We start from the raw sequence: 26,409 nt of genomic DNA on the forward strand, positions 1-26,409 counted from the left end.
GAGATGATGACATGTATAAAAATCAGGGGGCAAAATTAGGATAGAGAATTAGTAGATACCACATGTCACATTTTTAATGTATTGGGAGGATTACTAAAGCTATTTGGTTAGGAGGATTTATAATTTTTCTTTTTTTTTTTCATGGGAAATGACCAAAAGTCGAATCAAGTATATCTTACTGAGCTGAGGAGATAAAAGATAATTCTTTCTTTTTTAGGATAGATTCGATCCCACCTTTCCAGTTTAGGCTTCTTTCGCACAGGCTACACGTGGTTATAAAGATCAAGAAGGACTCAAAAAAGGTGTTTAGTCTGACAGTATGAATGTATGAATGTCCTGGTTTTAATATTTATGTTTTAATATGGACACATACTAGAAACTAAGCCTGGGGGAAATCTAGCTTATTGGTCTAGTGTTTCCGGGTGCTTGTTAGTTCCGAAGGACTTCATGTAGCTTGCCATGTTCTTACAAGAAAAAATCTCTTTCTTCGAATCGAATCTACGCATATCGAATTAAGTAAAGACTTGAATAGATGTCTTCCTTCAAATATAGTTCATCCTATTGATGGTATATATTACACTAACGCTAGATCCGGACTAATCCTAGCATATTCTTATGAAGGAAGGTGAACATGAAGCAACGGCTATAAATAACCTAAAAATCCCTTTAATAAATGAGATGATGATAAGTGAAAAAATCAGAGGACAATATTAGAAAATAAAGTTAGTGAATAACATATGCCACCATTAAAATGAATTTTAAGCTAATTTTTATGAGGATTTATCATTTTTCAAAAGGGAAATAATTTGTACCGCGCCACTGGGGAGTACCATTTATATGTATAGCAAGAACTACTTTGGTAATTTTATATTCATAGCTTATTTTTTATGTAAGGTTTGGCTTAGATCCAATTCGTGAGATTTATCCATGAGTACCACGAAACCGAGGGCCATCTTGGTCATACAGATGTCTTGACACCCTTATTTTATTTTCTCATTTTTTGAATGACTGTCTCATTCCATTTTGGTACAATTTCAAGTCTGGACCCGTTATACGATGTATTAGTAGAATCTCTGGGATACGACGCTCTGCTTCTCGAGTATCATGGGATGGAATCCTCGACCTCCCAGAGGCTCTCGAGAAAGCTATTTCAGCATTCCGAATTAAGGGCAATTCTTACATCCCTTATCGGTCTGAATCCCCACCCCCGCATAATACTTATTATATTTTTAAAGAATCAATCATCCATTTAATCTCATTTAATCTATGTATGTGATTTTATCTAGTATAATTCCCTGCGACTATTGATAAGAGATCCTTATATGCTTTCACCATTAATCACATCCAAATACATCCAGAAATCGAGTAATTTTGCAGTCAAACTGCATTATTGATTTTTTTTTTATGTATCATCTAGCTCACGCATCTGTTACTCTAATTCTTTATCATTTTCAATATGACAAACCAAACTTCACCATCATCATTACTATTTCATTTCTCATGCTTCATACTATTATGCCTTGTTCTATTTTATCTCTTTTATAAACAAATTTTATAAATACCATAACTTTATATAAGTAGCAAAATCTAAACATGAAATTTTATTTCCTCCAACAAATATCACCATAGTAAATGGGTCAACATAAGAGTCCAACAAAATATCAATATTCCAAAAGTCTAGCAGTAATGGTATCAACAGTTTTATTTTACATTACTCCTCCACAACATTGGAAATTTTGGGGTCGATTTTAAGTAAATTTTCTCGAGCAACTTGGTCGATTCTAAATACAGTGGACTAAATACAAAATTGTGGGTCTTTCCGATTGGAAACCAGTCCTCAACTCATGATTCAACCTTAAATTGCTTTCAAAATAATACTTTAATAATTATTATTATAAAAAGCAGTTAATGCTTTGTATATATTTATGGGAGAGGATTCCTTCAAGTTAGTTCTTCAACTTGACTCAAGTTAGGGAAATCTTAACCCTTGATTAAAAATCAAGGCCTAAGATTCAAAGATGGTCTTTAAATCTTAACCCTTGATTTTCATCCAAAGGCCAAGATTGTCCTAACATGACTAGTCATGTTAGGATAACTTGAGGGAATCCCCTCCCTATATTTATATATAAATCATATGTCGATTTTCACGAATCCAAACCCTATAATAATTGGAAAATGATTTATCCCCCTAACAAATTAGCCTAAAAATTCTCCTAATAGCTTTAGATGGTGACATGTGGATACCACTAATTATCTTTTCTATTCTCACCCCTGATTTTTTCACATGTCCTCATCTAAAAGTTAGGAGGATTTATAAGTTATTATATTAGGAGGATTAATCATTTCTCATAATAATTAATAATTAAATCAAAATAGTGCATTGAGAGATGGATCAATCAATCAGTCGAAGTTTTGTTTGAGGTATGAATGAATTCTATCTTATCTGTTTAAGCTTAATTTTTATTTTATTTATCGTACACTACTACTACTACTTTTCCACCTTATTATATCAATGTTTTTTATAATTCATGTAAGTTTATTTAGTTTTTTGTATTGAATTAAAATCAAGTTTTAATTTGATTGAAAACTATATAATTCGGATAAAAGTCTAGTATTTTTGGACCAAAAGTATGAAGGTTTGACAATAATCAAGTCTCTTCAGTTCGAACTGCTACTCGTTCGACTTCATTAAATGTATAACTTTGAAACAATCTTAGAGTACACGCTAATCTGTATTTAAAACAAGTTACAGGTTTTGATTCTTCTAATAAGATAAAAAAAAAAAAAATGGTAGTCTTTTTTAAAGGACGATTCATAGGGAAGATGCCTCAACTTTTTTATATCATTATTGCCATATGTTTTAATTGCGTGCAGGTCATTCAAAAATGTTGGTTTTTGTTAATGTAATTCCAAGTTGGAAACCTGAGTGATTTAAGGACTTTGATACGACTACTAAGATGCATGTGGGAAGAAATACATGACCTTCATGACGCCATCTTTTTTGTAGTCTTGATCGTGATCGCTCGATGTTTTATAACCCTGCAATTGCCTCGGAGTTAGGGGGTTATATTCGTGGCAAAATGGACAACTCAGTGTATTCATATCATGTCAACCATAATAATATATATAGTCCCATCATCCATGCCTTCTCCAGTGCTCTCAACTAGCCATGTGTCAATGTGGGAATTCGGGTATTGTTTTTAGTTAATTTATGTTTGTTTTTCAGAGAATGTTTTAAGAAAAACTACTGTTTAGGTTAGAATTAAGATGATCATGGAGAAGCCACAATTTACTCTAAACAAGAAGAGGATGATGAGGTTAAAACAAATGAATCTCACCTGCTTATAAATGTTTTGGAGAGATCGATGATTATGGAGTGTTGTGCTGGTCGGTGTGGAATTAATACATGAACTTCAATTCCGTGCTACATGCAAACAGTAGTGTTATCTAGCAGCTAGCACCGGCAATACAATGGGGTAATGAGACAGACTTGCGGAATTATACATTGGTTTCACCATGGTTGATGGTTGTAGAAACATATCGAGACATTTTTACTTTTATAGATCCGATATTGGGCGGGTGACAACTACTTTATAAAACATTCGCAAGTTTCATCAATTGCCGAGGGTATAATACAATATTGTTCCAGGTTTGGTTGGGTGTTGTTTGAAAGCTAGCATCGAATATCAGTGCCTAGTATTGCTTAACCCCTTCACAAATGATCTGCGTAAGCTTCCAGACCCGGATTGTTTTTTAGAAGGCTTATGTTTCTCAGCACCACCTACTTCCCCATATTGTATGGTGGTTGGATTTACAACGGACGGACAATGGCATGCTCACGCCCACTATGTAGCTCGGGTACAAACATAATGCATGGTGTGTGTTTAGGCTGGGTGTTGATCTAACATCCATTCGCTTTCCAACCTTTTATGGCAGGGATCTTTATGCCTTGTGCAACTCCGGAGACGTTATTATTTTCAAAGGTTTGGGGTTAGAAGATTTCTCTATATATGAAGATTTTGCAAGCCAAAGCCCCACGAAATTGTTGCAAATCTGAGGCACAATACTACTTGATGAAATGTGATCATGAGCATCTTTTACTAGTGATTTTGGATAGGTATGGAAAATCTGTGGAGGTTTTCAAGCACAATGATTCTACTGAAGACGACTGGAAGAAGATATGTGATCTAGGAAAGCACATGATTTATATATATATGTACGTGGTATGTCGTGTTGATGCCCACACGCCAGAAGTGGCGAACAAGATATATTTTCCAAATCAGCGTTGGACAAACGGGAAAATAGTATTCTATTCCAAAGGTTTAATAAAAATTGATTTGGTCGGTGGTACCACGTGTTTTTCATGAAGATAAAATTGTTAATTGAATAAACGAACAAACTAGTCGGTTTGGTTGGTGGTATTACTTTTTGCAAGGAAAATGACTGATTAGGTCATTTAGTCGAGTTTACAAACGTTGGTGGTATCAGTTTCTGTCTTATCTTGTCACGATTATTGTTACCAACATTAATGAATTCTAAGCTAAACTTTATATCCAACCTACACTTCTTGTGGATGGGATTCGACATAGATGACTTTTTAATCATTAAAACCATTTTCTCGTATTCTCGCTAAAACTGGTTGAGTATATTTCCTTTCATTTGTCAATTATTCAGTTTAAAAAAAGCAAAGTGACAATCCGGTTACACCTAAACTTTTACTTGATTTACATTTTACCAACCTTAAGTGCACACACTCAGTCCTTGTGTTCAATCTTGGTCTTTCCAGTTAGCTATACTATATACGAACAAGTACACTGCCCAAGAGCGTGTTGTTGTTAGTTAGCGTAGATCTTGTTATAAACTAGATTTCACACTTCATATATTTATATCTATAAAAGGATTTTTGATAATAAATTTAAAAGGGATAGGTGTCACTTGAATTAAACGTCACGTATTGATTAAACAATGCATCAATCTTGTTTTAGTATATTGATAGACATTGAGTCAACCAATTGATCATAGATCAACTCGTACCGTCACTATGTGATTATATGGGCCAATAAATGAAGACCGCAAGACATAAGTTCAAATCTTGACAAAGACATCTCGTGATCCATGTGTGAGAATGATGAGTCATCAGACATGAAATCTATGTGGTATACGCTGACAGTACATGGGACCATATGACTCCCACCCATACCCTTTTTTAGACATGGGAGTCATATACTTCAAGATTTGACACTATACAGTATACACCATTGATTTACAGAAGTGATCAATTCAAATACCTAATTACATAAGTGATCCTTTAGATTTGACACACATGGATTAGTAAATTAAACTCCAATACTCTCAATTATTCATTAATCCACACGCCTTTAGCATCTTGTCAGAACAAGTATACCCGGGCTTCACGATGGTCAAAACAAGTGGTTGTGTTTGTAAATTTTAAGTTTTCCAAAGAGTTGTAACTTGTAAACATGGGACATCCTTTTTTAGTATTGCCCAGTATGTTTTTGAATTACGCAATGATAGAAAACAGTAACAATCCTTCTATTTCTTATAGTGACCTGTGATCATTACATGAATATTGTATATACAGTAATTGTGTAGATAACCACTGAGTTTAATTTGTAGTGGCTATTGTGAAAAGTCGTAACCCTGCTACAAAATAATCGGTTTCTGTGACACATAATGTAATTTGGCGAAACCATCACCAAGTTTCGAATAAAAGATTCATGGGCTATATTATATATACGGAGTATATGATATATATTGATATCATCATCACTCATCAGGTGCTAATTCAATCGAATTTATCCATGCATTTTCCAAAAAGAGATGCATACACCAAAGTGTATCAACAATATACAGTTACGTAAAGTTCTCTTGCTTAAGACGATCAATGAGTTCAGGAAGATGAGTATTAGTGAGCTTTGTCCTTTTACTGATGCCGGTCTTCTTCTTCTTGATCTTCTCTGTTTTTGTCTTTGACACATTACAATTCTGAGCCATTTCTCTCCTTTTCTTGATATTTGTCATAGGCTTGATCCTATGCTTTTCCAAGTCTTCCACGATCCCCTCCATATCTTGTGGCAATTCAATCCCCCTGAATAGTTTTTTCAGTTCATCATGAACCTTGATTATATCTTTTTCACAATTGTTCGGGTAGGCTATTTCTTGCCGAGAATCCAAGTTTGATAGTAGCCAAATCTGTTTGTCAGCTTTTAGGGCTTTTAAGTCCTCCATGACATTTGGGTAGGCATCCTTAAGTTCAGCAACTGCTATACCTTCCACACCTTCCACACACTTTTCTTTTATCAAACGAAGAAGTGCATTCTTGTCTTCGTTCACAGTATGGGTCGGCTTGTAAGAGAAACGGGTTCCATCATAATTCACTTTTGGGTTGTTTTTCAAACTATCAAAGACCTCCTTGTTGCCTTTTACATCAACATCAGTTGCTTTGGTTATTTCCTCAGCCGTAAAGGATTTTCTTGACTCGTACAGTTTATCAATCACTATTTTAATTTGAACTCCAACAGGACTCTTCCTTATCCTAAGGATACGTTGCCACCTTTCCGTTTCTTCAGAGAACTTAGCCCCGGGAACAGGTGCTTTCGACAAGCTGCTGTTGTTGCTAGCAGGTCTTGTTGTAGTTGTCGCGGTTTTAATGTTTGATACCAAGCATGCATCTAGTTGGCATTTCTCTTGTTGTTTGTTGAACAGAATCAATCTTTCTTGCAATGTACCCATTATATGATCGATAGGACCCGGTTACTTGATCACCAAACTACATGTGTATGATCAAGCAAGTGTTACAAAAAAAACCACTCAAATTATCAAGAAATTCATTCAAACCTAAACAAGCAAATCGTCATCGTTCTCTATGATCAAGCAGAGCATATATAGGTTACAACATATCGAGTCCTAAACCACGGCTCAAAAAATCCGACACAAGTGCATGACCTAGCAGCATCTAAATCCCATCAACAATTTCACAAAATATGCATAATTTGAAATAAAATAAAATAAAAAACACAAAAGTGTGATGACTGTCTTGATACATTCACAAATTTTTTGGATAGTAATACAATACAACATGAAGCTAAGGCTAATACCCAATTCCATTAAAATATACAATTAATGTATTATTAATATACATAAAAACTAGCTTGTGTATTACATTGTGGTACATTCTTTCCTCTGTTTTCAAGTTAAACAAGAAACCCTAAATAAATATATACAAATTATAAAAAAGTGTGAATATATATACATTAAATTAGGATATACCTAATTTTGAACATCATAAACTATTAGGAAAAATATATAATTTTGGACATGAATTCAGCAGCCTACATACAGTTGCGTATGTAACCTGAATAGAATTCTTGATTCGACGGGTCACCACGCGGCTGCAGTTTTTTCAATTCTATGGGGTTTCCACAGCGATCGCTTTGTGATTTTGGTGGCTACGTTTCTCCTATTTATAGAAAAATTGATCGGCATTTATGGATATCTTATTTTAATGGGCTTAATTAGTTTAAGGCCCATTCATGTGAATACCTAGCTAAATAGATTTCCTAATTCGGTCATTCCAAAATTTCATTAAGATTTCGCTGAGCGTTTGGTTTATTGAAATCACTATGGGCATGTGTTTAATTATAGTTATAATTATAATTTATTTATAATTTTAGCCTTAATCTTATCTTAATCTTTAATCTAAATTCCTAATAAAAAACAACTAATCTAACCCAATCACAACTCTCAAATTCTCTTTTAATTAAATTAGCACGTATTATAGGGTAATGATCAATCCTCCTAATTGTTTAGCCTAAAAATCCTTCTAATTAATAAGAACGTGACATGTGGAAAATCAGGGGGTGAGAATAGAAAAGAAAATTAGTGGATTACATGTGTTAACAAGTAAATATATTATGAGGATTTTTAAGAGGATTGATTAGGAGGATTTATCATTTTCCCGTATTATAATATGATTTACAATTTTTTGTTTCCCATCATCAAATTACACTTTTAGTCTTTTTTCTTAAAATAATAATTTTATTAAAATAAAATACATAAAATATAAAACTCAAGTTTATCCCAAATAGCTAACTAATTAAATAAAAAAAAATATCTTTTTAAAAAATAAAAAAACCAATTTTGTTTACAATTATTCTTCATCCAACTATCATTATAACTTATTCAAACCCACTATCGCATCGAGGATGACCATAATTTAGAATTGAAATGGAAATCAAAATTGAAACTCATCTCCTTAAGTAGGTTTATTTATTTTTAATTAGATTTGAATGTTTGATAACTATAAGCTAAATATCAAATGAAACCTATACTTAAATTTTCATACTTTTAAATCAAACATTCAAATTGATACTAGCATGTGAAAAAAAAACAAAAAAAAACTATACATAAAGCTTGATATGCCAAAACTCTTCATATGCCCAACTCTAATTAAAACTCAATTGTCCATTTTTTTAGAACATATTTTTCACAAGAGGATTTGAACCCATATCGATTAATATTAACCTAAAAACATAAAATTTAAAAAGGAGTCTGCAATCTAATTTACTAACTATAAGATTATGAGAGATGCGTAATGGGCCAAGCGTGTCGACATGTTGTTGGCATCATCCACTACAGTAGATCCGACGTGGGTTGATATTGTCATGCTCAACATGGACAGAGCCATGATGGGTCGGTAGTTTGTTTACAACCATACTCACTGAACTCGAGAAAAGAAAAATGAGAAAGATCCGAGCAGGGTGAAGGAGCCGAAGGAGTGTCTTTTGTAAGGAGAAAGGGAAGCCAAGAATGATGCTCCCGGTGTGGCCTAGGTCTCACCCATCGAGCCCCTTCCCGTTGGTACTCCATCAAAATCGTCATATCTTCATTTATTTATCAACCTTTCTATTTTTGCAAATATTGCACAAGTTGTCAAGTTGTTACTTGGGATAAAATACGGACTAGTTACAATTCTCCAACTACCCAACAAATATTAAAATGGACATGTCACACCTTGGCAGCCTATTAGAGTAATATCATACTAGTATGATTATATCCAAAATCTATGATATATGGTTACGTGCGGACAAGATAAAAAGAAGTTGGCTGCTGCTGGCCCTTATAAAACACTCTTGTTAACCACGATATCAGAAGTCAGAACAAACTTTTTGATATACCCAACACTCCAACCCATTAGTTTCTTATCATCACCTCCTCCTTTGAATCCCAAACAATGTGGATTTTCGGAAGAAAAGGGGAATCGGGATTTTCAGCTTCCTCGACAGCAGAGGAAGTTACTATTGGCATCCATGGACCGGGTCTCACTGCCATTGTTACTGGTATATAATTTGCGTGATTTCCTCCGTCTTAAATAATGTATAGTTTCGACTATTGGGGTCAAAATTAATAATAATACGCTATAACATAATTTATACGTAAGGTAACTATTTGTTTACAGGAGCTACAAGCGGTATTGGCGCTGAGACAGCACGAGTCCTTGCCATGCGTGGAGTTCATGTAGTTATGGCAGTTAGAAATACAGAAAAATGTAATAAAGTTAAAGAAACTATACTTAGAGAAACACCTGAGGCAAAAGTTGACATAATGGAGCTAGATCTAAGCTCTCAGGCATCCGTAATGGATTTTGCAGCTAAGTATCGTTCTTCGGGCTATCCCTTACACATTCTAATGTAAGAAAGTATATGACAGATAAGGTAATAACACTGATGGGTCAGACGGGTTGGGTAATGGTTCCAAACATTTAAAAAAAAGTATTATTAACCTTTAAACGGGTCAGGTCATATATAAAAGGAGTTTCTTGTTAGAAAATAACAGCTTTTGGTAGGTTGTATGTGTTAAACAATACATTTACTCTTTTTCTTACATCCCTCACATATGGCCCGGAACAAGCTGTCCATACATCACTAAATGAGTCGATTTCACCACCTATATACATTTGATTTTGATAGTATGTTAATATCTAAACTATTGAATTGTGCCGAAAACTGAAAACTCTCTGGTTTTGTTGTAAGTAACAATGCAGGGGTCTTATCTCCACCATTTAAGCTTTCAAAGGAGAAAATTGAGCTACATTTCGCCACTAATCATTTAGGTGCGTTATATGTATTTAGTTTTTTATTTCGACTAAATCATATTGTTAGAAATTCTCACGCTTTGTAGTAAACTTCATTGTTTTTTCTTTCTTTTTGTAATTTCATTACAACAGAATCCTTCTTTTGTCAGGTCATTTTCTTTTGACAAATCTCTTGTTAGAGACGATGAAAGTTACTTCCTATGAACAAAAAACAGAAGGAAGAATAATCAACGTTTCTTCTAGTGGTCATCGTTTTGTTAGGAGTGGAATTTTCTCTGATCAACTAAACAATGAAAAAAGGTAAATAAATAAAAAAAATCTTTATCAAAAGAGATCTACTTCATGCTTCAGCTCTTCAAGCCGTAGCCATACTTTACCAGGGCCAAGGCTTAATATGAGTTTACATGGCAATGTACTTTGCAGTTATAATTATATATACGCTTATGGACTATCAAAACTAGCTAATATACTTCATGCCAAGGAACTTGCAAGGCGATTGAAGGTGATTTTGGTTTTGTTGCCATGTTCAACAAGTTCTGTATTTCATTTTACCATTTTGTGCATCAAAATTACTTGATGTCAGATAACGGCATATTTAGTTAACCATATTGTGCAGGAGGAGGGAGTGAACATCACGGCAAATTCATTACATCCTGGATTTATTGTTACTGAAATTTTTCGCGGATTTAGTATTTTCTCAGGTAAGTATGCAATCCTACAACGTTCATTGAGAAAAGTATGCTTTAAGATCATTCATTAACCTTTTTCGTTACGGTACAGTTGTCTGCAATGCCATTTTGAAGTACTTTGTGAAAGATGTTGCACAGGTTTAATTTGTACTTTACTTTTGGTTTAGTATTATCATCATCGAACAGTCTGGTTTGTAGTTGTTTTACTCATTTTGGTTTTCAGGGAGCGGCAACAACATGCTATTTGGCATTGAATCCTAGGGTGAAAAGCATAACGGGAGAGTATTTTTCTGATAGTAATTTGGCGGAACCATCCTGGATAGCCAAAGATCGGAAGTTAGCAAAAGAATTGTGGGAGTTCAGTTTGAGTCTGACTAGCTAGCTCTGAGCCTCTGAGTTTATTTTAATAAGTTTTGCTGATGTATGGGTGTTGCTCTTAGTATAATAGTGTTGTCCTGTGGCCACTCTTTTTTTTTCTAAATGTATTATATATGTGTGGTTTGATGTATGGCGAAACAAAGGTTTTACACTTGCTACTCTGTCAGATGCAAAAAAACCCAAAGGAAGTAATCAACTAATCATCTAAAAGTCATCGTTCATTTTACAGAAGAGCTTTTTTCTGTTTACTAAGTAAAAAAATAATGACTCTTCAGAGTCATAAAAAACCTAATGATGGTAAAATGGGTGGGTTGGGCAAAAGGTTAGATTGGCCCGAAACACTTCTAGCCAAATATAATTGTTCAAAATTGCTGCATCTCATTAAATCCCAGTTTAAACTATTTGACTTTATTCCTCTTGTCTATAGCCCCTGTGAAAATCATTAAAAGATTACTTTGATTTTATATTTGACTAAATTAAAAATATTGAAAGAAAGAATGCTAGAATGGTTTTGATAATTTTCTACTTTCAAATTTATCATTTTCTTAATATCTGTGAGAAAGCTGTCCTTATTACCATAATAAAGTCATAAACATTAAACAACACAACATTACATGAAAAATATATACAAACCTGTTTGTGGACCAAGTTTTATAAGTTAATAATGTATAGCTAAACAAAACTTATGAAGATGAAATTACTTCTTCTGGAGATTTTATCCTTTCAAATATTTGAATCATTTTAAAAATGGCAAGATGGCGTGTAATATTTAACTTTGAATAATGAAGATTAAATTACTTTACACATCCAAGTAACCAACAAATATTCTATTAAAATGGTCATGTCAGACTCTGCCGGCTGCCTAATAGAGTAAAAAAATCATAGTTTTATAATTATAATAAAAAAATTGGATTATTTGCTAAACAAGGCTTAAGGTAAGCAGTTGATAAGCTGCCATTCAAAAAAAAAAAAGTAGTTGATAAGCTAACAACAGCCGTTCAAAGAAGAAAAATAAATGATAAGCTAAGCTAAGGACTTTTAGATATAAGCAACACATCAATTCATTGGTTTCTTAACATCTATAAATCCTCTGAATATACCCAACACTCTAACTCCATTAGTTTCGTATTCAAATCTCCTCCTTTGAATGCCAAACAATGTGGATTTTCGGAAGAAAAGGGGAATCGGGATTTTCAGCTTCTTCGACAGCAAAGGAAGTTACTGATGGAATCCAAGGATCGGGTCTTACTGCCATTGTCACTGGTAAATTGAGCTCAAAAAGAATACATACATATATATAAATATATATAGTGAGTTGTTGCTTAAATAACATATGTATGTGTGTATATGCAACTAATCAGGAGCAACAAGCGGTATTGGGGCTGAGACGGCACGAGTCCTTGCCATGCGCGGGGTACATGTGGTTATGGCAGTAAGAAACACAGAAAAATGCAATAAAGTTAAAGAAGCTATAATTATGAAGACACCTAATGCTAAAGTTGATATAATGGAGTTGGATCTAAGCTCTCAAGAATCCGTAAGGGATTTTGCAGCCAAATATCGTTCTTTGGGCCTTCCCTTGCACATTTTAATGTAAGAAATTTTCATGATAGGCTGACAAAGTCAAAACTGATGGGTCCAAGTATGGAATATTTCTTTTGCTGAATGTGGGTGGGTTAGGTCTGTTTCGGTTGACTTTGAAGACTTTCTTATAAAAAGAGTAGTAATATCTTTTTTAGTAGTCTGTATGTATTAAGAATGAAAAATGATAAATCAACCTAAAGCCATTGACACATGACCCGTGACATCTGGGTCATATAAAAGGCTGCCAATTCGTGACTCAACGAGTCGAAGTAATTACCACATATATAAGTTTGTTTATGCGAAAAGCTGAAAGCTTTCAGTTTTGGCTTGTTGTAAGTAACAATGCAGGGGTTTTGTCTCCACCATTCAAGCTTTCAAAGGAGAAAATTGAGCTACATTTCGCTACTAATCACGTAGGTGTGTTATACATTCCCCTGTGATTATTGACTTCTTAAATCAATGTATTTAGCTTTTATCTCAACAAAAACATCTTCTTAGAGGTACCCATACTTTGCAAACTACATTGTTTTTTTTTTCTTTTTTGTTTTTGCAATTTCATAAGAACATAATCCTTCGGTTAATTCTGTCAGGTCATTTTCTTTTGACAAATCTCTTGCTAGAGACGATGAAGGCTACTTCGTATGAACAAAAAACTGAAGGAAGAATAATCAATGTGTCATCTGAGGGTCATCGTTTAGTGAGAAAGGGAACTTTCTCTGATCATATAAATGATAAATCAAGGTAAAGAAAAAAGGCAATCTTTATGCAAAAGACATGTACATCATGCCTCAGCACTCCAAATCAGAGACGTTTGTAACAGAACCACGGCTTAACTCAAACTGAAATGCTCTGCAGTTATAGTCATATATATGCTTATGCAGTATCAAAACTAGCGAATATACTCCACACAAATGAGCTTGCAAGGCGTTTGAAGGTGATTTTTGTTTTTTTCTGTTGCAAGTTATGAATCTCATTGACCATTTTGTGTGTCCCGTTCCCATATACTACATTATACTGACCCATGACCTATGTTACTCAGGAGGATGGGGTGAACATCACCACTAATTCATTACATCCCGGATTTATTGCCACTGAAATTTTTCGTGGCCATAGTATTTTCTCAGGTATGTAAACCATCCTGCAACATACGTTGAGTAAAACGTGCTTCAAAGATCATTCAGTAACCTTTTATTTTATGGCACAGTTTTCTGCAACGTGATTCTGAAGTATTTCATAAAAGATGTTTCACAGGTTGGTACTTTAGTTTTGATTTACTATATTCATCATTAGAAAAACATGAACCATCTCCAAGTTGTCTCATGGCAAGGAGTATTTTGTTTCCTCACAAGCGGTCTCAAGTTCAAATCCTGGCTTAGGCAAATAACTTGGGGGTGACCAATGGTTGGAACCAGCCACTGGCAGCAAAAAAAACAACCAGTTAGGCTTTTAGATCCGAGTCAAAAACATGGCTCACCATCACCAGCTAAGTCGAACAGGAAATACCTCATCCGTTTAGCCGTTTTATCATTAGACTATGGTTTGTGGTAGTTTACTCATTTTTGGTTGCCAGGGAGCGGCGACAACATGCTATTTAGCTTTGAATCCAAAGGTGAAAGGCATCACGGGTAATTATTTTACTGACAGTAATTTGGTGAAACCATCTCGGATAGCGAAAGATGAAGAGTTGGCCAAGAAATTGTGGGAGTTCAGTTTGAGCCTGACTAGCTAGCTCTTAATGAAAACTTCGCTGTTCAGTTATTTAAACAAGTTTGGATTAATGGCAGTTTATTTGTCGATGTATTATGTGTAGTTTGATAGATAGCAAACAAGGTTTCGCAACCTGTTATCTACATTGTTCATACTTGCAATTCCGTTTAATACAAGATTGCACAAATTGTCTAGTATATCATTGTTTTCATAGTCATCAATATATGGCAATTGTGACCGGTCGATCCTACATTATTTTTCAAAAGTGTATCAGACAACTCAAAAATCAAAATACAATCAGTTACTAAATTTGTTATGTTTTTCTCGGTTTATAAGTTATGCATTACAACAAACATTGATTTGTTCACAAATTTCTTCACACACCTAAAATACAAAATACTCTAATTCTCTATTTTTTTTAGTCATTAACCTCACGGATGGTTACTAGATGTCTAAACCTTAGACAATTCTTACGGATCTAGCCTGTTCATAAAATCGGGTTCGGCCATTAAAACTGAAGCATACTGGCCGGTTACCCTAAGCCCTAAGGGGCCATTTGGTTCAACAGTTATAATGGAATTTGATGGAAAAGAATTTGGATTCATTCCTTGTCTTATTAGGTTAACATAAGAACTTTCAAATTCCTTTCCAAATTCCATTGAAATATTTGAACCAAACGGCCAACATCAAGTTTTGGAATGTACAAGACTCATGTTACTTTCAAAATTATTTTTTACACTTTTTTGTTATAAGATTAACCAGACTTTAATCCTAAAATTCATGTATTTAATTGTATATAGAGTTTCTAAAATGACTCAACAATTTGGAGGGGAACCAATGTTCTTGTGATCCTGTCATAGCCCCCCCTAATAGTGTTAATGAAAAATGTGATAGAGTGTTATATTATGTTTAGGTAATTAACATACTAAATGAAAACATAACATGTAATTATGTATGTTAAATACGGTTCATAAGCAGCTTAAGTATAGCAAACAAAATATTACGAGTATTGATTATAAACCACGTACATACAACCCAATTCATCGGATTGTTAATAACGTCCATCTGGTGTAAGTTGGAAAGAATGTTGATATTCGGAAGAAAAGGTGAATCGGAATATTCAGCTTCTTCAACAGCTGAGGAAGTTACTAATGGCGTCGATGGATCTGGTCTTACCGCCATTGTTACTGGTATACATCTTCCTATCTAACTACTATATAAATTCTATTTCAACTATTACTCCGTATGATGCATGGTTAAATATGGAGGTCTAATTGCTTGTAAATAATGATCTATTAGTGGAACAATAAGCTTGCAAATAACAAAGTGTTATAAATTAATAATAACTTAAATAAACTTCGTTCATTTTAGTAGATTTTCTGGCTGTGCTGTTGTTTTGCTGCAATCTAATAGTTCATTATTCCCTACACTCTTATGAACTCTATATGGGGGATTAGCTATAGGCAAATTCCCGGTCATCGTAAATTGTGGCTTAAAGTATGCATATGTAATCAGGAGCTACAAGTGGCATTGGTGCTGAGACATCTCGGGTCCTTGCCTTGCTTAGGGTACACGTAGTTATGGCAGTACGGAACACAGAAAAAAGTATAAAAGTTAAAGAAACTATACTTACAGAGACGCCTAAAGCTAAAGTTGATGTGATGGAGTTAGATCTAAGCTCTCAAGAATCTGTATGGGATTTTGCAGCTAGATATTGTTCTTCGGGTCTTCCCCTGAACATTCTAATGTAAGAAAAATATTTACATACAATACAAACATTTATAACATTGATGTATCGAAAACTATATGAAAATAAAACTTTGGGATTTTGTGCTGTAAGTAACAATGCAGGAGTTTTGGCACCACGATTCACGCTTTCAAAGGAGGGTATCGAACTACATCTAGCAACTAATCATTTAGGTCTGGATGCATTCAAATTTCTGTAAGTGAATTATTAAACTATCGTATTTGGATTTGGCTTTTTGTTGCAAAGAAATGAACTATTTAGTAAACATTGTCCGTTGTCAGGTCATTTCCTTTTGACAAATCTACTGCTAGAGACGATGAAGATTACATCATGTAAACAAAAGACAGAAGGAACAATGGTCAACGTATCATCTGAAGGTCATAGCAGATCTTACAAGGGAACTTTTTCTGATTACATAAACAATAAATCAAGGTAAATGAGGATATGTGAATTCTTCGGGCTCTTTTCCAAGGTTACCATGTCATAAAATCTAGCGCTGACAAATTGGGTGGGTTGGGCAACGGATTAGGTTTGCCCAAAATAAAATTGTCCAGAATGACTTGGAAAATTTTAGGCATATATAATGCTTTTGCTAATCTTTATTACCTTTTTCAACTCATATGACCTGTTACATAAGCTATGCTTTTCTAGTTTGATACCCGTTACAAAATGCCACATCTAACTTAAACAACCTTGCTGCAAGAGTAAGACAATTGACTTTGTTCTTCAAGCCTCCATATTGAAGAGCCATTGTCCAGCACGACTCCAGTTTCATACAATTTAATTGGGTAAATGTATTTTGCAGTTATAACCCTGTGTATGCTTATGGAGTATGGACTATCAAAACTGGCTAATATACTTCATGCTAATGAGCTAGCAAGGCTTTTCAAGGTGATTTTTTTAAAAAAGTTTTCTTTTATGCTTAATTTGATAATATTATCAGTTCCGGTTACTTGATGTGAGATATTGACCCATCAGGAGGAGGGGATCAACATAACTGTGAATCCGTTACATCCTGGATTCATTGTCACAGAAATATTCCGCAATCTGAATGTATTCTCAGGTAAGTATGAAAATTACGATTGTTGTATTCAGTCCCATTATCACATTGTAAAGATTTGATTGGTTTTAGCAAATTGAGTTTTAATGAGTGTGTGTTTTTTTTCCAAAACATCAACAACAATCCAAATATCAAATCAACTAACAATCCAAATACGAACAAATCCAACAACTAAAAGATTTATCACCACGAGGTTCTTTACAACCATTATATATCTTATTCCTGGAAAAAAGAAATAAATTCAGAAAGTCCTTGGGCAAGAGCTTGAGCCAGATGGTCCTCATCACAAACACGTTCATAATTATTATGGAGGTAATAATTTTGAAAAACAGTGGTATGTAACCTCAAATGTAAGCACTCCTAATATTAAAATTAATATTAAAAATAAGTATGCATATAATATAAATATATACCGTATACTTAGTATTTCATTTTCATTTGAACCAAATGAGTCTTAAAAGTTCATAAATTACGGACTATATAATTAAGAGAAGTGATAAATCTACAACAATTATTAGCCATCTACAACAAATGTATACATTTTACTGCACAGTTTACAACTGCGTAAAGCTTACATTGTTGTAGATATATCATTCCCCTATAATTAAATCTGTTTAATTTTGAAATAATGTTATAAATTATTGTTATTGAATTTATTTTATTTTATGTAAAAGATAAACTTATTTCGCTATTTATACATAAAATGTATATTCTTTTTTATTCCCGGTTCAACTCCGGTCCAACCGATCCGACCGGTTCGACCGATAAAATATTATAAAATATTGAATGGCCGGTTCAGTGTCCGGTCCGGTTTTCAAAACATTGACCATAACTAAAATCTACTACATAGTATTAGATTTTTTCTATTTTTTATTTGCTTATCAAATAGATAATTATATTTAAAACATTATCATAATTTTTTTTCAATCAAAACCAAATCTTTTTAAATAATATCCTTAAAACTCTCTTAATAAATATCTATAAATCTATAATCTATAAACCCTTACAAAGCATATTGAATTCTCATTTTTTTATACTAAAAATACCTTTATTTCTTAATCTTAATTTCCCTATACACCTAATCTATATTTTTATACTATTTAATTAATAAAACAACATCTAAAAAACCATTAATGATTAAATTACAATGTCAGTCATTTATTCAAAATATCTCTATTAACCTTTTACATCAATTATCTACACCACTTGACGCCGTCTCCACCACCAACAATGGCCCCCACCACTACATTGTTGTCACTACAACCACCGCAGCATTGCGCGGGTACCGTGCTAGTATATACAGTTACCATTCAATTACTTTTTTAAAATAATTACTATATATACAACCTAACCTAAGTTTTAATTAATCATTCTCATTCATATTATTTCCCTCATTCCTATCTTTAATAAACAAATTAAGTTCAATAAATTTTCCAAAAAAAAAAAAAGATTTTTTATATCACTTTGATTTTATTTTTGGTATTTCGTTCGTGTTTGTTTATTATTTGATATTGAATTGTTATGTTATTGTTATTTTTCATCTATTTTAATTTAGTTTGTTGTCAATTGTAGTTTAATTTAGTTTGTTGTCAATTGTAGTTTGATTATGACTTATTTATTCTTTTAAATTTGGTTTGTTCATATATTATTATTTTTCACCTGTTTTGTTATTTATTATATTTCACTTTTGAATATATATTTTGTGAGACTATAGCCTGAAGACTAGTCTGATAATATGTAAGATTACATCATATGAACAAAAGACAGAAGGAAGAATAGTAATTCGATCAAAATTAACCTGCTATATAAGCTAACCATTGTACTCGTTGCGAAAGAATATATAATCCAAATTTAACTGATTCATAAGCACGACTGAAACAACCTTGTTACGAGACAATTAACTTTGTTCCACATGTCTCCAAATCATAGAGCCATTATACAGAACAACTGCGGTTCAATACAATTTTATGGGGCAATGTATTTTGCAGTTATAACCCTGTGTATGCTTATGGGCTATCAAAATTGGCTAAATATACTTAATGCTAATGAGCTAGCAAGGCTTTTCAAGGCGATTTTTTTCTCCCTTTACTTTTATGTTTAATGTGATCATTTTATCGTTTCCATTTACTTGATGTCACGTATTGACCCATCAGGAGGAAAGGATCAACATAACCGCGAATTCATTACATCCTGGATTCATTGGCACGGAAATATTCTGCTACATTTATATATTCTCAGGTTGTATGTATATATGTATACAATCATACAATGTTAACTTAAACTAGCTAGCTTTAAACATCGTATGTTGACTTTTTTTTTTCTTGGTACAGTTCTTTGTAACACCATTCTCAGTACTTAGTTAAAGATGTTCCACAGGTTTGTAAATCAGTTTTGATCTAGTTTAAAGCTGGTGTATGTTTCATTTGATTATATTTTCAGGGAGCAGCCACAACATGACATGTGGCTAATCCACAAGTGAAAGGAGTCAGCAGTGTAATAGTAATGTGGCAAAACCATCGGCAAGAGCTAATGACGTAAAGTTGGCCAAAGAATTGTGGGAGTTTAGTCTAGGTTTGACAAGCTCCAAGTGATTCTGCATTCAGTTATTTTAACTAGGTTGGAATAATATAGGAATGTCTTTTGAATGAATAACCAATACTGTAACATTTTGTTTTGCTTTTCTATACAATGAATGAATAAACTTTAAAAGCTCAAAGAATCAAAATCCTTTTCTTGAGCTTTCCCAAACTTCAACACATTGTTCATCTTTTCTAGTCACAAACATTTTGTTTCCACTAAAACCCAAATCTGTAACCCTGCTTCCTCCCATATCCTTTGTCCTTCCTAAGTGATTTTTTCTAAACACTCTTTCATCCTTTCCATCGATTTCGGTTTTCAAGCCACCCATCAAGACTTCAGACCATACCTCCAATTCACCTTCTTTACTACAAAACACTTGGTTCCCATGGCTTTTGATTTTGCAACCAAGCCCTTCTTTCTTTCCGTTAGTCGGTTTCTTAGTGCTACCAAGAGACTTCCATGACTTATCGCTGTCAATGTGCCTGAAATCGATATAGGACACATCTCCTGAGTTTATACCAATCTTGAAAACGGCCGAAAGGGAATCAGAAACTGTAATATCAGAAAAGCAATCTTCTTTTTCGTTTATTTCCCACACGATTTCGTTTGATCTTATGTCCCAAAACTTGATGTTTCCTGTGACCCCTAATGGTCCACTATGAGACCCTGCAGACATCAACAGATTAACACTAGGAAGCCAATTCAGTTTAGTTGATGGTATTGCAGAATCAAGATCAGCACCAAAGATTTCATTTTTCGCAATCTCGGATACAACTCTAAACCCATCATTAATATCGTAAACCATGATCGAATTCGAGTTCCTACGACCCGATTCAAAACTAGTAAATAAAAACTCAGGGGATTTCCCAATTGCTTGGACAGTTGAGCTAGACTTAGTCATGTTTTCCCAACTCAAACTCTGTTTCACATAACCCAAATCAAGATCAATAATTTGCAACCCAGAGAAATCAGTAGCACCTGCTGCAACTACATTTGATGATAAAGATAACATGGAATCAATAGCTGTGAATTGGGTCAATATTGTTGACTTTCTTTGTAATGACCAATCAAAAGATGTAATCTTGCTACCATGAGAGACATGAACTGACCCATATGGTGATGTGGCAATAACAGATGGTGAATCTCTGCCACCAAGATTCAAAATCTTGGATTTTTCAAGATTAAAGGCTTCGAATTGAGACGGGTTCGAGTCCGATTGAACAAGAAGGTGATCAATGCCATAAAACTTTGCTTCAAAGATTATGTCTTGGATATCGAATGACTTCGCCTTTGATGGGAGAAAACCGGTTCTTAAAACGGAAAGAAGGATTGAAAAAAGATCAGGGTCTCTGTCAATAAAAGGTATATGATCATAAGAATTAAAAAGATTGGAAAAAATGGTGTTTGATCCTGCAAAAGTTAATGTTTGTTTGGTGGTTTGAAAGATTTGACCACCAACATCAATGGTGACAACATTGTTGGATGAATGGTGATATGGGTTGTTAAGTTTGTGATGATTTTGGGAAAACCCATTTGAGAGAGGGCTTGACTGTGTAAAAGGTGGCATCTTTATGTCAAAATGGTGAAAAGGTTTTGATTTTTGCTCAACGTTTTGGGCAAAAGGTTGAAGATTTGAAATGGTGATTGTTAATGGAGGTCTTGTATCTGGTTTTGTAGGGATGGTTTGGATTTTGGAGTTCTAGAAAATGGAAAATATAATGGTCATTGGTCAACAAAAGATAGCTTCTAGTTTGTTTCTTTATGATCCAAAGTAGACCAGATATTTGGGAGGTTATGTTGACTTTATTAGAATCAAATTTCTTTGAAAGTATTTTTCAACATATAGTGAAACGGGTAAAAACTTTTGGTGGCAATTATATAGCTCGTGTTTTATGATTTAAATATAGGGGTAACAAGTAGCAGCATACTTTCATGATTTTGTGAGGTGGAAAGATTTTATATTAATACATGTGATTTTCATAGGGGAGTTAAGGAAACATGTTTTTTCCCTACTGCTAGAAGAAGTAGGGGTGTTCATCAAACTGTCAAACCGTGAAAACCGGACCAAACCGGGTTATTTGGATTGGTTTGGTCGGATTGAGTTGTTAAAGTCTGATACGACGGTTTAATTTTGAAAAACCGGGTTCCTTGGTCCAGTTAACAGTTTGAGCAAAGAGTTAACCGTCAAAAACCGGACCGGTCCAAAAATATATATGTATATATATACACTAATTTAGTTATATAAACTTACTTTTACTTTCATACTTTCTTATTTTCACTTTATCTTTTTATCTTTTCAGCTTCATTTTCATTATGTTTTCACTCAAAGATCAAAATATTAAGCCTTGAGTCCCCCATCACCTTTAATATTTCATATTTTGTAAGTATAAAACACAAGGTATTTAATAGTAAGACAAAGTAGCATTGAATTTTACTGCTAGACCACTTGTTGCCTTTGCGATCAGGATCATTATAACTAACAAAACAAATTCATAGTTCCACCACAATTTAATCTATAACCAACTTATTTTTATTAACTTTTTCCATTTTTCATTATCAATATATACACTTCATCATAATTGTATCTTAAATTAGAGTGAAGTCTCGTGCGATACACGGCTTGAGTATTTCTTTATCAAACACTATATGTATGAACGTGGACAACTTTATTAAATATCAACTTAGAAACACATATATAAAACATAAATGAAAAACACCTTTAATTCAAAACTTAAAAGGAACTTTTGACCCATAAACCCACAAATCCTAATCTAAGACAACAAATATGAAAAAAAAGTTTTACACGATTAGTTTAATAACTTGTACAATTGTTCCAAAAACATGAAAATATCACACAACCAAACCTAGCCAAAAGTCATCTAAAAAAATTTCAAATGCTTAAAACACCAAAAATTGATTGGATCCATTGATTTATTATTACGGTATAGGTTTTATAACTTATGCTATACATCGATACCTATATGACTAAAAAATGAAGAACCATGTGTCGACAAAACAAACCCAACCCGACTCACTTCCCATTGTTAAAAAAATGTAACTTTTTGACATCCAAGAGTGACCACCTCGCCCATATTGCCAAATCTATGATATATGCATGACCCGATCACAACATTCCTTTGTTGACTTCAGTTGAAAGAGAGAAAAATATTGCTTCTTTTCCATTGCATTTTTTTTTAGAACGACTTTTCCATTGCATTTAATAGCAGCTTTGTCATAACCCCTAATTATTTAGAAAACATTGACATGGCAATGTACGTGAAAGTATCCAACGAAGTTCAAAAATAAGATGTTATGCTGGAAGTAAACTTACAATCTTACATGTTGGTTATTCTGCACCAACATATGTAGAGTCAAATCCACCTACAAAACCAACTATTTGCCAAATAACGTAACCGTATTCAACTTCAATTCACAAACATGTTGTACAATCCAATCCAATGCAATTTAAGTAATCCATTATCACGTAAATAAATTTCAAAACTCAAAAGGAAATGCTCTCTTAAGTCATGGCAAGAACAAAAGTAAACAAATAACTAAAGCACTTGAATTATACTACTTCAAGAACGGTTGAGAGCAACCAATCAACATTTGTGTACGAATACAGAAAATGCGTCTAGAAATACTAAACCCACTTCACGCTTTATAAAAAAACCTGATAACACAGTAGCCAATCAATATTGCAATTAATTCAGAAAATGCGACAGGAAATACTTAATTCACATTAATAATATCATCTCTTTGTTGATCGTGTTGTAGTGGTAGTGCTGTTGTCAACGCCACCAACAGACGAATCTTCATTGTCGTAATCATCCACGTGCTAATACAAAATACCATGATAGACAGATAATATCAAACATGTATAAATTTTTGAAAAAGTAATATACAACAACATAGGATTAAAATCAATAACGTATCTTATATACGCAAACATGCACATGCAAAACTTACAATCGTCGCATCTTGCGTTCACCGGCATCGCAGGAGGTGATACTGGTGCATCGGTCTTCACTACATTTGATGATGATGTGTGTCAAGTGTTGGTATTTTCTATCGGGCTACCATGAACCGCGACAACGCTAGCACCATCCACCATAGTCCTAATATGTATGGCTTCTTATCTCAATCTCATGTTTGGTATCAGAAGAGGTACATACAAAGCAATACACTATAATAAACAAACAAATATCACACCTTTACATAATAGTAAATAGGCAATGTGAAATACTATTGCAGGTGGCATGAAAAAAAAAACAATGTCGTAGATAAAACTGAAATATGAGAGCAAAAGCAACACAATAACCCGGGACCCTTTTTATACACTCAATCGAACAGTCCACCCATAAATTGTATGCCAGTTACACTCAGGTGACTTATTAACATTCAATCACATAAAACATACCAGTGAAACGGAATGAGATAGCCCAAAGGTCTTCGGTAACAAATACACAAGACATTAGCCCCATATAAATCATATTATTAATACCCATTAACGTTAAAACATTATTAACAGACAAAATAAGATATGAATAAGATATCATTATAAAGAGAGATGATATTGGTTTAGAATTGATTTATACCTTAACTTTTTTATTATATATAACATATCATAAATAATACTCCTCCGTCCCATATCAAGTGTCCTAGTTTGACTTTTCGAGTCTTTTTTTTCAACTTTGACTGTAAATATTTGTATTTTTGTTATATAACACTTAATATAACATATATGAATTGATTGACATTTGAATGTACTTTTCATTGATATAACTTTCATCAATTAATATATGACGGAAACAAAGATATTTACGGTCAAAGTTAGAAGAAAAAGACTTGACCAGTCAAAATATGACAATTAAAATGGGACGGAGAGAATAACAAAAAAATTAATAAAAGCCCTAACCTCTACAATTCACAAGAGACTCTTCATCAACATGGTCATTAACCTCATTAACTACCATCCCAATATCAATGCAACATATATATATATATATACACAATTCATACATATACACTAAAGAACCCTACTAAAGTAATTAACCCTATTAAGTACCTTAATTAACCCTATTAAGTACACATTGATAAAGCGTTAAAAATGCGTTAATTTTTCCACTACCTTGATAGAACTTTTATATATATATATATAAATATGTACTCCTTTTGATATAAAATGAAGATAACAGAGTTAGGGTAAACTGGAAACCTAGAAAATAGATAAAAGTTTCTACTGCTTAAACTTCAATAAAGGATTACATTTAAAAGGAAAAAAAACTAACTACCTTCTTAAAAAAATGGAAACTACCACCTGATGAAATTCTTATTCAAATAACAAACTGATGATGAAATATTAGGCCCACTAGATAACGGATAAATAATTTAGTGATATGCGCTAATCTTAAACAATGACATAATGGAAAAATATTAGGCCCATTCTCTAAATAAACACTTTTTTCAAAAGGTTTCTTGTGCGGTGGTTAAAGAGGAAGCATCGACGAAATTGACCTTCCAGAATTTTTATTTTCTTACTTCCATTTTATCACGCGAACCACATTCACATAAGGCACAGTTGCATCACACACACAGATATGGACTAATAAGACTATGCTATTTTGCCTATTTATAGCTCCCAATAAATAAGACGTAAATATGGTTATATTTATGTATAATATTACTAGCACGGTGCCCGCACAATACGGTGGTGATGAGGGCGACGGGTGTTGATGGTGCCGAATATTGATGCTGGTGGCAGTGTCGAGTGGTATACGTTGAAATATGTTAGAAGATAAGAGTTTAAAGTATAAAATATTATAATAAAATTTTATGGTGTAAATTGGTTATTTAAGGACAAATTGAGTAATTTTTAATAACTTTTTCTATTAAAGCAATTGTGTCATTTTCAATGTAACTTTTTTATAACTATTTTTAAAATGAGTGTTTAGCATTTTCATAAAAAAAAATAGAGAAGTAAAGATGTTACATGTTATTCATAGACTTAAAAGGCTACTATTAGTAAAATTCTCTCTTTATATAAACGTTTACTGATTATCAAAATATGCGACCAATATTATAGATTCAATCATTCAATAGTAGACAATCACCAACTTTTTTGTTAAACAATTATTTATTACCTTTTATTAATCGTAGACGAAATGAATCTTTATGTGTTTATAATATAGTCTAAAGAGATTTTATAACGACTGACGGGTATCGGTTTCCATTAAAAAAAATTTTTTCTATATACACATTTTTTTATTCAATAGACAATTATATATTATATGAAAATTGTTATACAATGAGGGGTATATATAGAGAAAATGAGGTGGGAATAGGCAATGAATGTATCACATGGGGGGCAAAGGGGGCAAATGTCTCCCTCAAAATTTAAGTTTTGTCATGTATTTTTTTTTAAATCGATTTTCAAAAGAATTTTATAGGTTTTTAACATTTTAACCATTTTATATTTCTTTTACGAATTTTTTAAATTTGTCCCCTATATGATTTTTTTGATACCGCCTTTGAAAATAGAAACCTCATT

General features: G+C 33.2%; 4 protein-coding genes and 1 pseudogene across 5 annotated transcripts; 3 read left to right on the forward strand and 2 right to left on the reverse strand.

Annotated features, from left to right (window-relative positions):
• Window positions 1-5,802: 5,802 nt before the first annotated feature.
• Window positions 5,803-7,483, reverse strand: LOC122585549 (general transcription factor IIE subunit 2-like). Of its 2 annotated transcripts, none has more exons than XM_043757679.1 (2): window positions 7,376-7,483; window positions 5,803-6,790 (listed from the first exon to the last, which is right to left on the reverse strand). In XM_043757679.1, the coding sequence occupies exon 2, from the start codon at window positions 6,751-6,753 to the stop codon at window positions 5,875-5,877; it is 879 nt and encodes a 292-aa protein (XP_043613614.1). In that variant the 5' UTR covers window positions 6,754-6,790; window positions 7,376-7,483; the 3' UTR covers window positions 5,803-5,874. The 2 variants fall into 2 exon arrangements, with proteins under 2 accessions (XP_043613614.1, XP_043613613.1); XM_043757678.1 differs by having other exon boundaries at window positions 7,361-7,483.
• A 1,685-nt stretch (window positions 7,484-9,168) lies between these two features.
• LOC122601546 (short-chain dehydrogenase TIC 32, chloroplastic-like) lies at window positions 9,169-11,332 on the forward strand. Its single transcript, XM_043774303.1, has 8 exons — window positions 9,169-9,359; window positions 9,479-9,710; window positions 10,053-10,132; window positions 10,264-10,414; window positions 10,538-10,616; window positions 10,731-10,815; window positions 10,895-10,941; window positions 11,027-11,332. The coding sequence occupies exons 1-8, from the start codon at window positions 9,254-9,256 to the stop codon at window positions 11,183-11,185; spliced, it is 939 nt and encodes a 312-aa protein (XP_043630238.1). The 5' UTR covers window positions 9,169-9,253; the 3' UTR covers window positions 11,186-11,332.
• Window positions 11,333-12,220: 888 nt separating this feature from the next.
• LOC122610121 (short-chain dehydrogenase TIC 32, chloroplastic-like) lies at window positions 12,221-14,669 on the forward strand. Its single transcript, XM_043783120.1, has 8 exons — window positions 12,221-12,444; window positions 12,543-12,774; window positions 13,103-13,182; window positions 13,356-13,506; window positions 13,621-13,699; window positions 13,805-13,889; window positions 13,970-14,016; window positions 14,336-14,669. Exons 1-8 carry the CDS (start codon window positions 12,339-12,341, stop codon window positions 14,492-14,494), a joined length of 939 nt encoding a protein of 312 aa, XP_043639055.1. The 5' UTR covers window positions 12,221-12,338; the 3' UTR covers window positions 14,495-14,669.
• An 887-nt stretch (window positions 14,670-15,556) lies between these two features.
• LOC122584985 lies at window positions 15,557-19,870 on the forward strand (annotated as a pseudogene).
• Window positions 19,871-19,902: 32 nt separating this feature from the next.
• On the reverse strand, window positions 19,903-21,533 carry LOC122584984 (BTB/POZ domain-containing protein At5g41330-like). Its single transcript, XM_043757080.1, has one exon. The coding sequence runs from the start codon at window positions 21,424-21,426 to the stop codon at window positions 19,999-20,001; it is 1,428 nt and encodes a 475-aa protein (XP_043613015.1). The 5' UTR covers window positions 21,427-21,533; the 3' UTR covers window positions 19,903-19,998.
• Window positions 21,534-26,409: the final 4,876 nt, after the last annotated feature.

The sequence above is a fragment of the Erigeron canadensis genome, chromosome 1 (genome assembly GCF_010389155.1).
Source record: "Erigeron canadensis isolate Cc75 chromosome 1, C_canadensis_v1, whole genome shotgun sequence".
NCBI lineage: Eukaryota > Viridiplantae > Streptophyta > Magnoliopsida > Asterales > Asteraceae > Erigeron > Erigeron canadensis.

Excerpts from the sequence above, each read along its gene's own strand:
- LOC122584984 (XM_043757080.1), bottom strand. The coding sequence starts at position 21,426 with ATGCCACCTTTTACACAGTCAAGCCCTCTCTCAAATGGGTTTTCCCAA.
- LOC122585549 (XM_043757679.1), bottom strand. The coding sequence starts at position 6,753 with ATGGGTACATTGCAAGAAAGATTGATTCTGTTCAACAAACAACAAGAG.
- LOC122610121 (XM_043783120.1), top strand. The coding sequence starts at position 12,339 with ATGTGGATTTTCGGAAGAAAAGGGGAATCGGGATTTTCAGCTTCTTCG. Across the intron at positions 12,775-13,102 it reads CTTCCCTTGCACATTTTAAT|TAACAATGCAGGGGTTTTGT; the intron begins GTAAGAAATTTT and ends GCTTGTTGTAAG. Across the intron at positions 14,017-14,335 it reads TCATAAAAGATGTTTCACAG|GGAGCGGCGACAACATGCTA; the intron begins GTTGGTACTTTA and ends TTTGGTTGCCAG.
- LOC122601546 (XM_043774303.1), top strand. The coding sequence starts at position 9,254 with ATGTGGATTTTCGGAAGAAAAGGGGAATCGGGATTTTCAGCTTCCTCG. Across the intron at positions 9,711-10,052 it reads TATCCCTTACACATTCTAAT|TAACAATGCAGGGGTCTTAT; the intron begins GTAAGAAAGTAT and ends TTTTGTTGTAAG. Across the intron at positions 10,617-10,730 it reads AACTTGCAAGGCGATTGAAG|GAGGAGGGAGTGAACATCAC; the intron begins GTGATTTTGGTT and ends CATATTGTGCAG.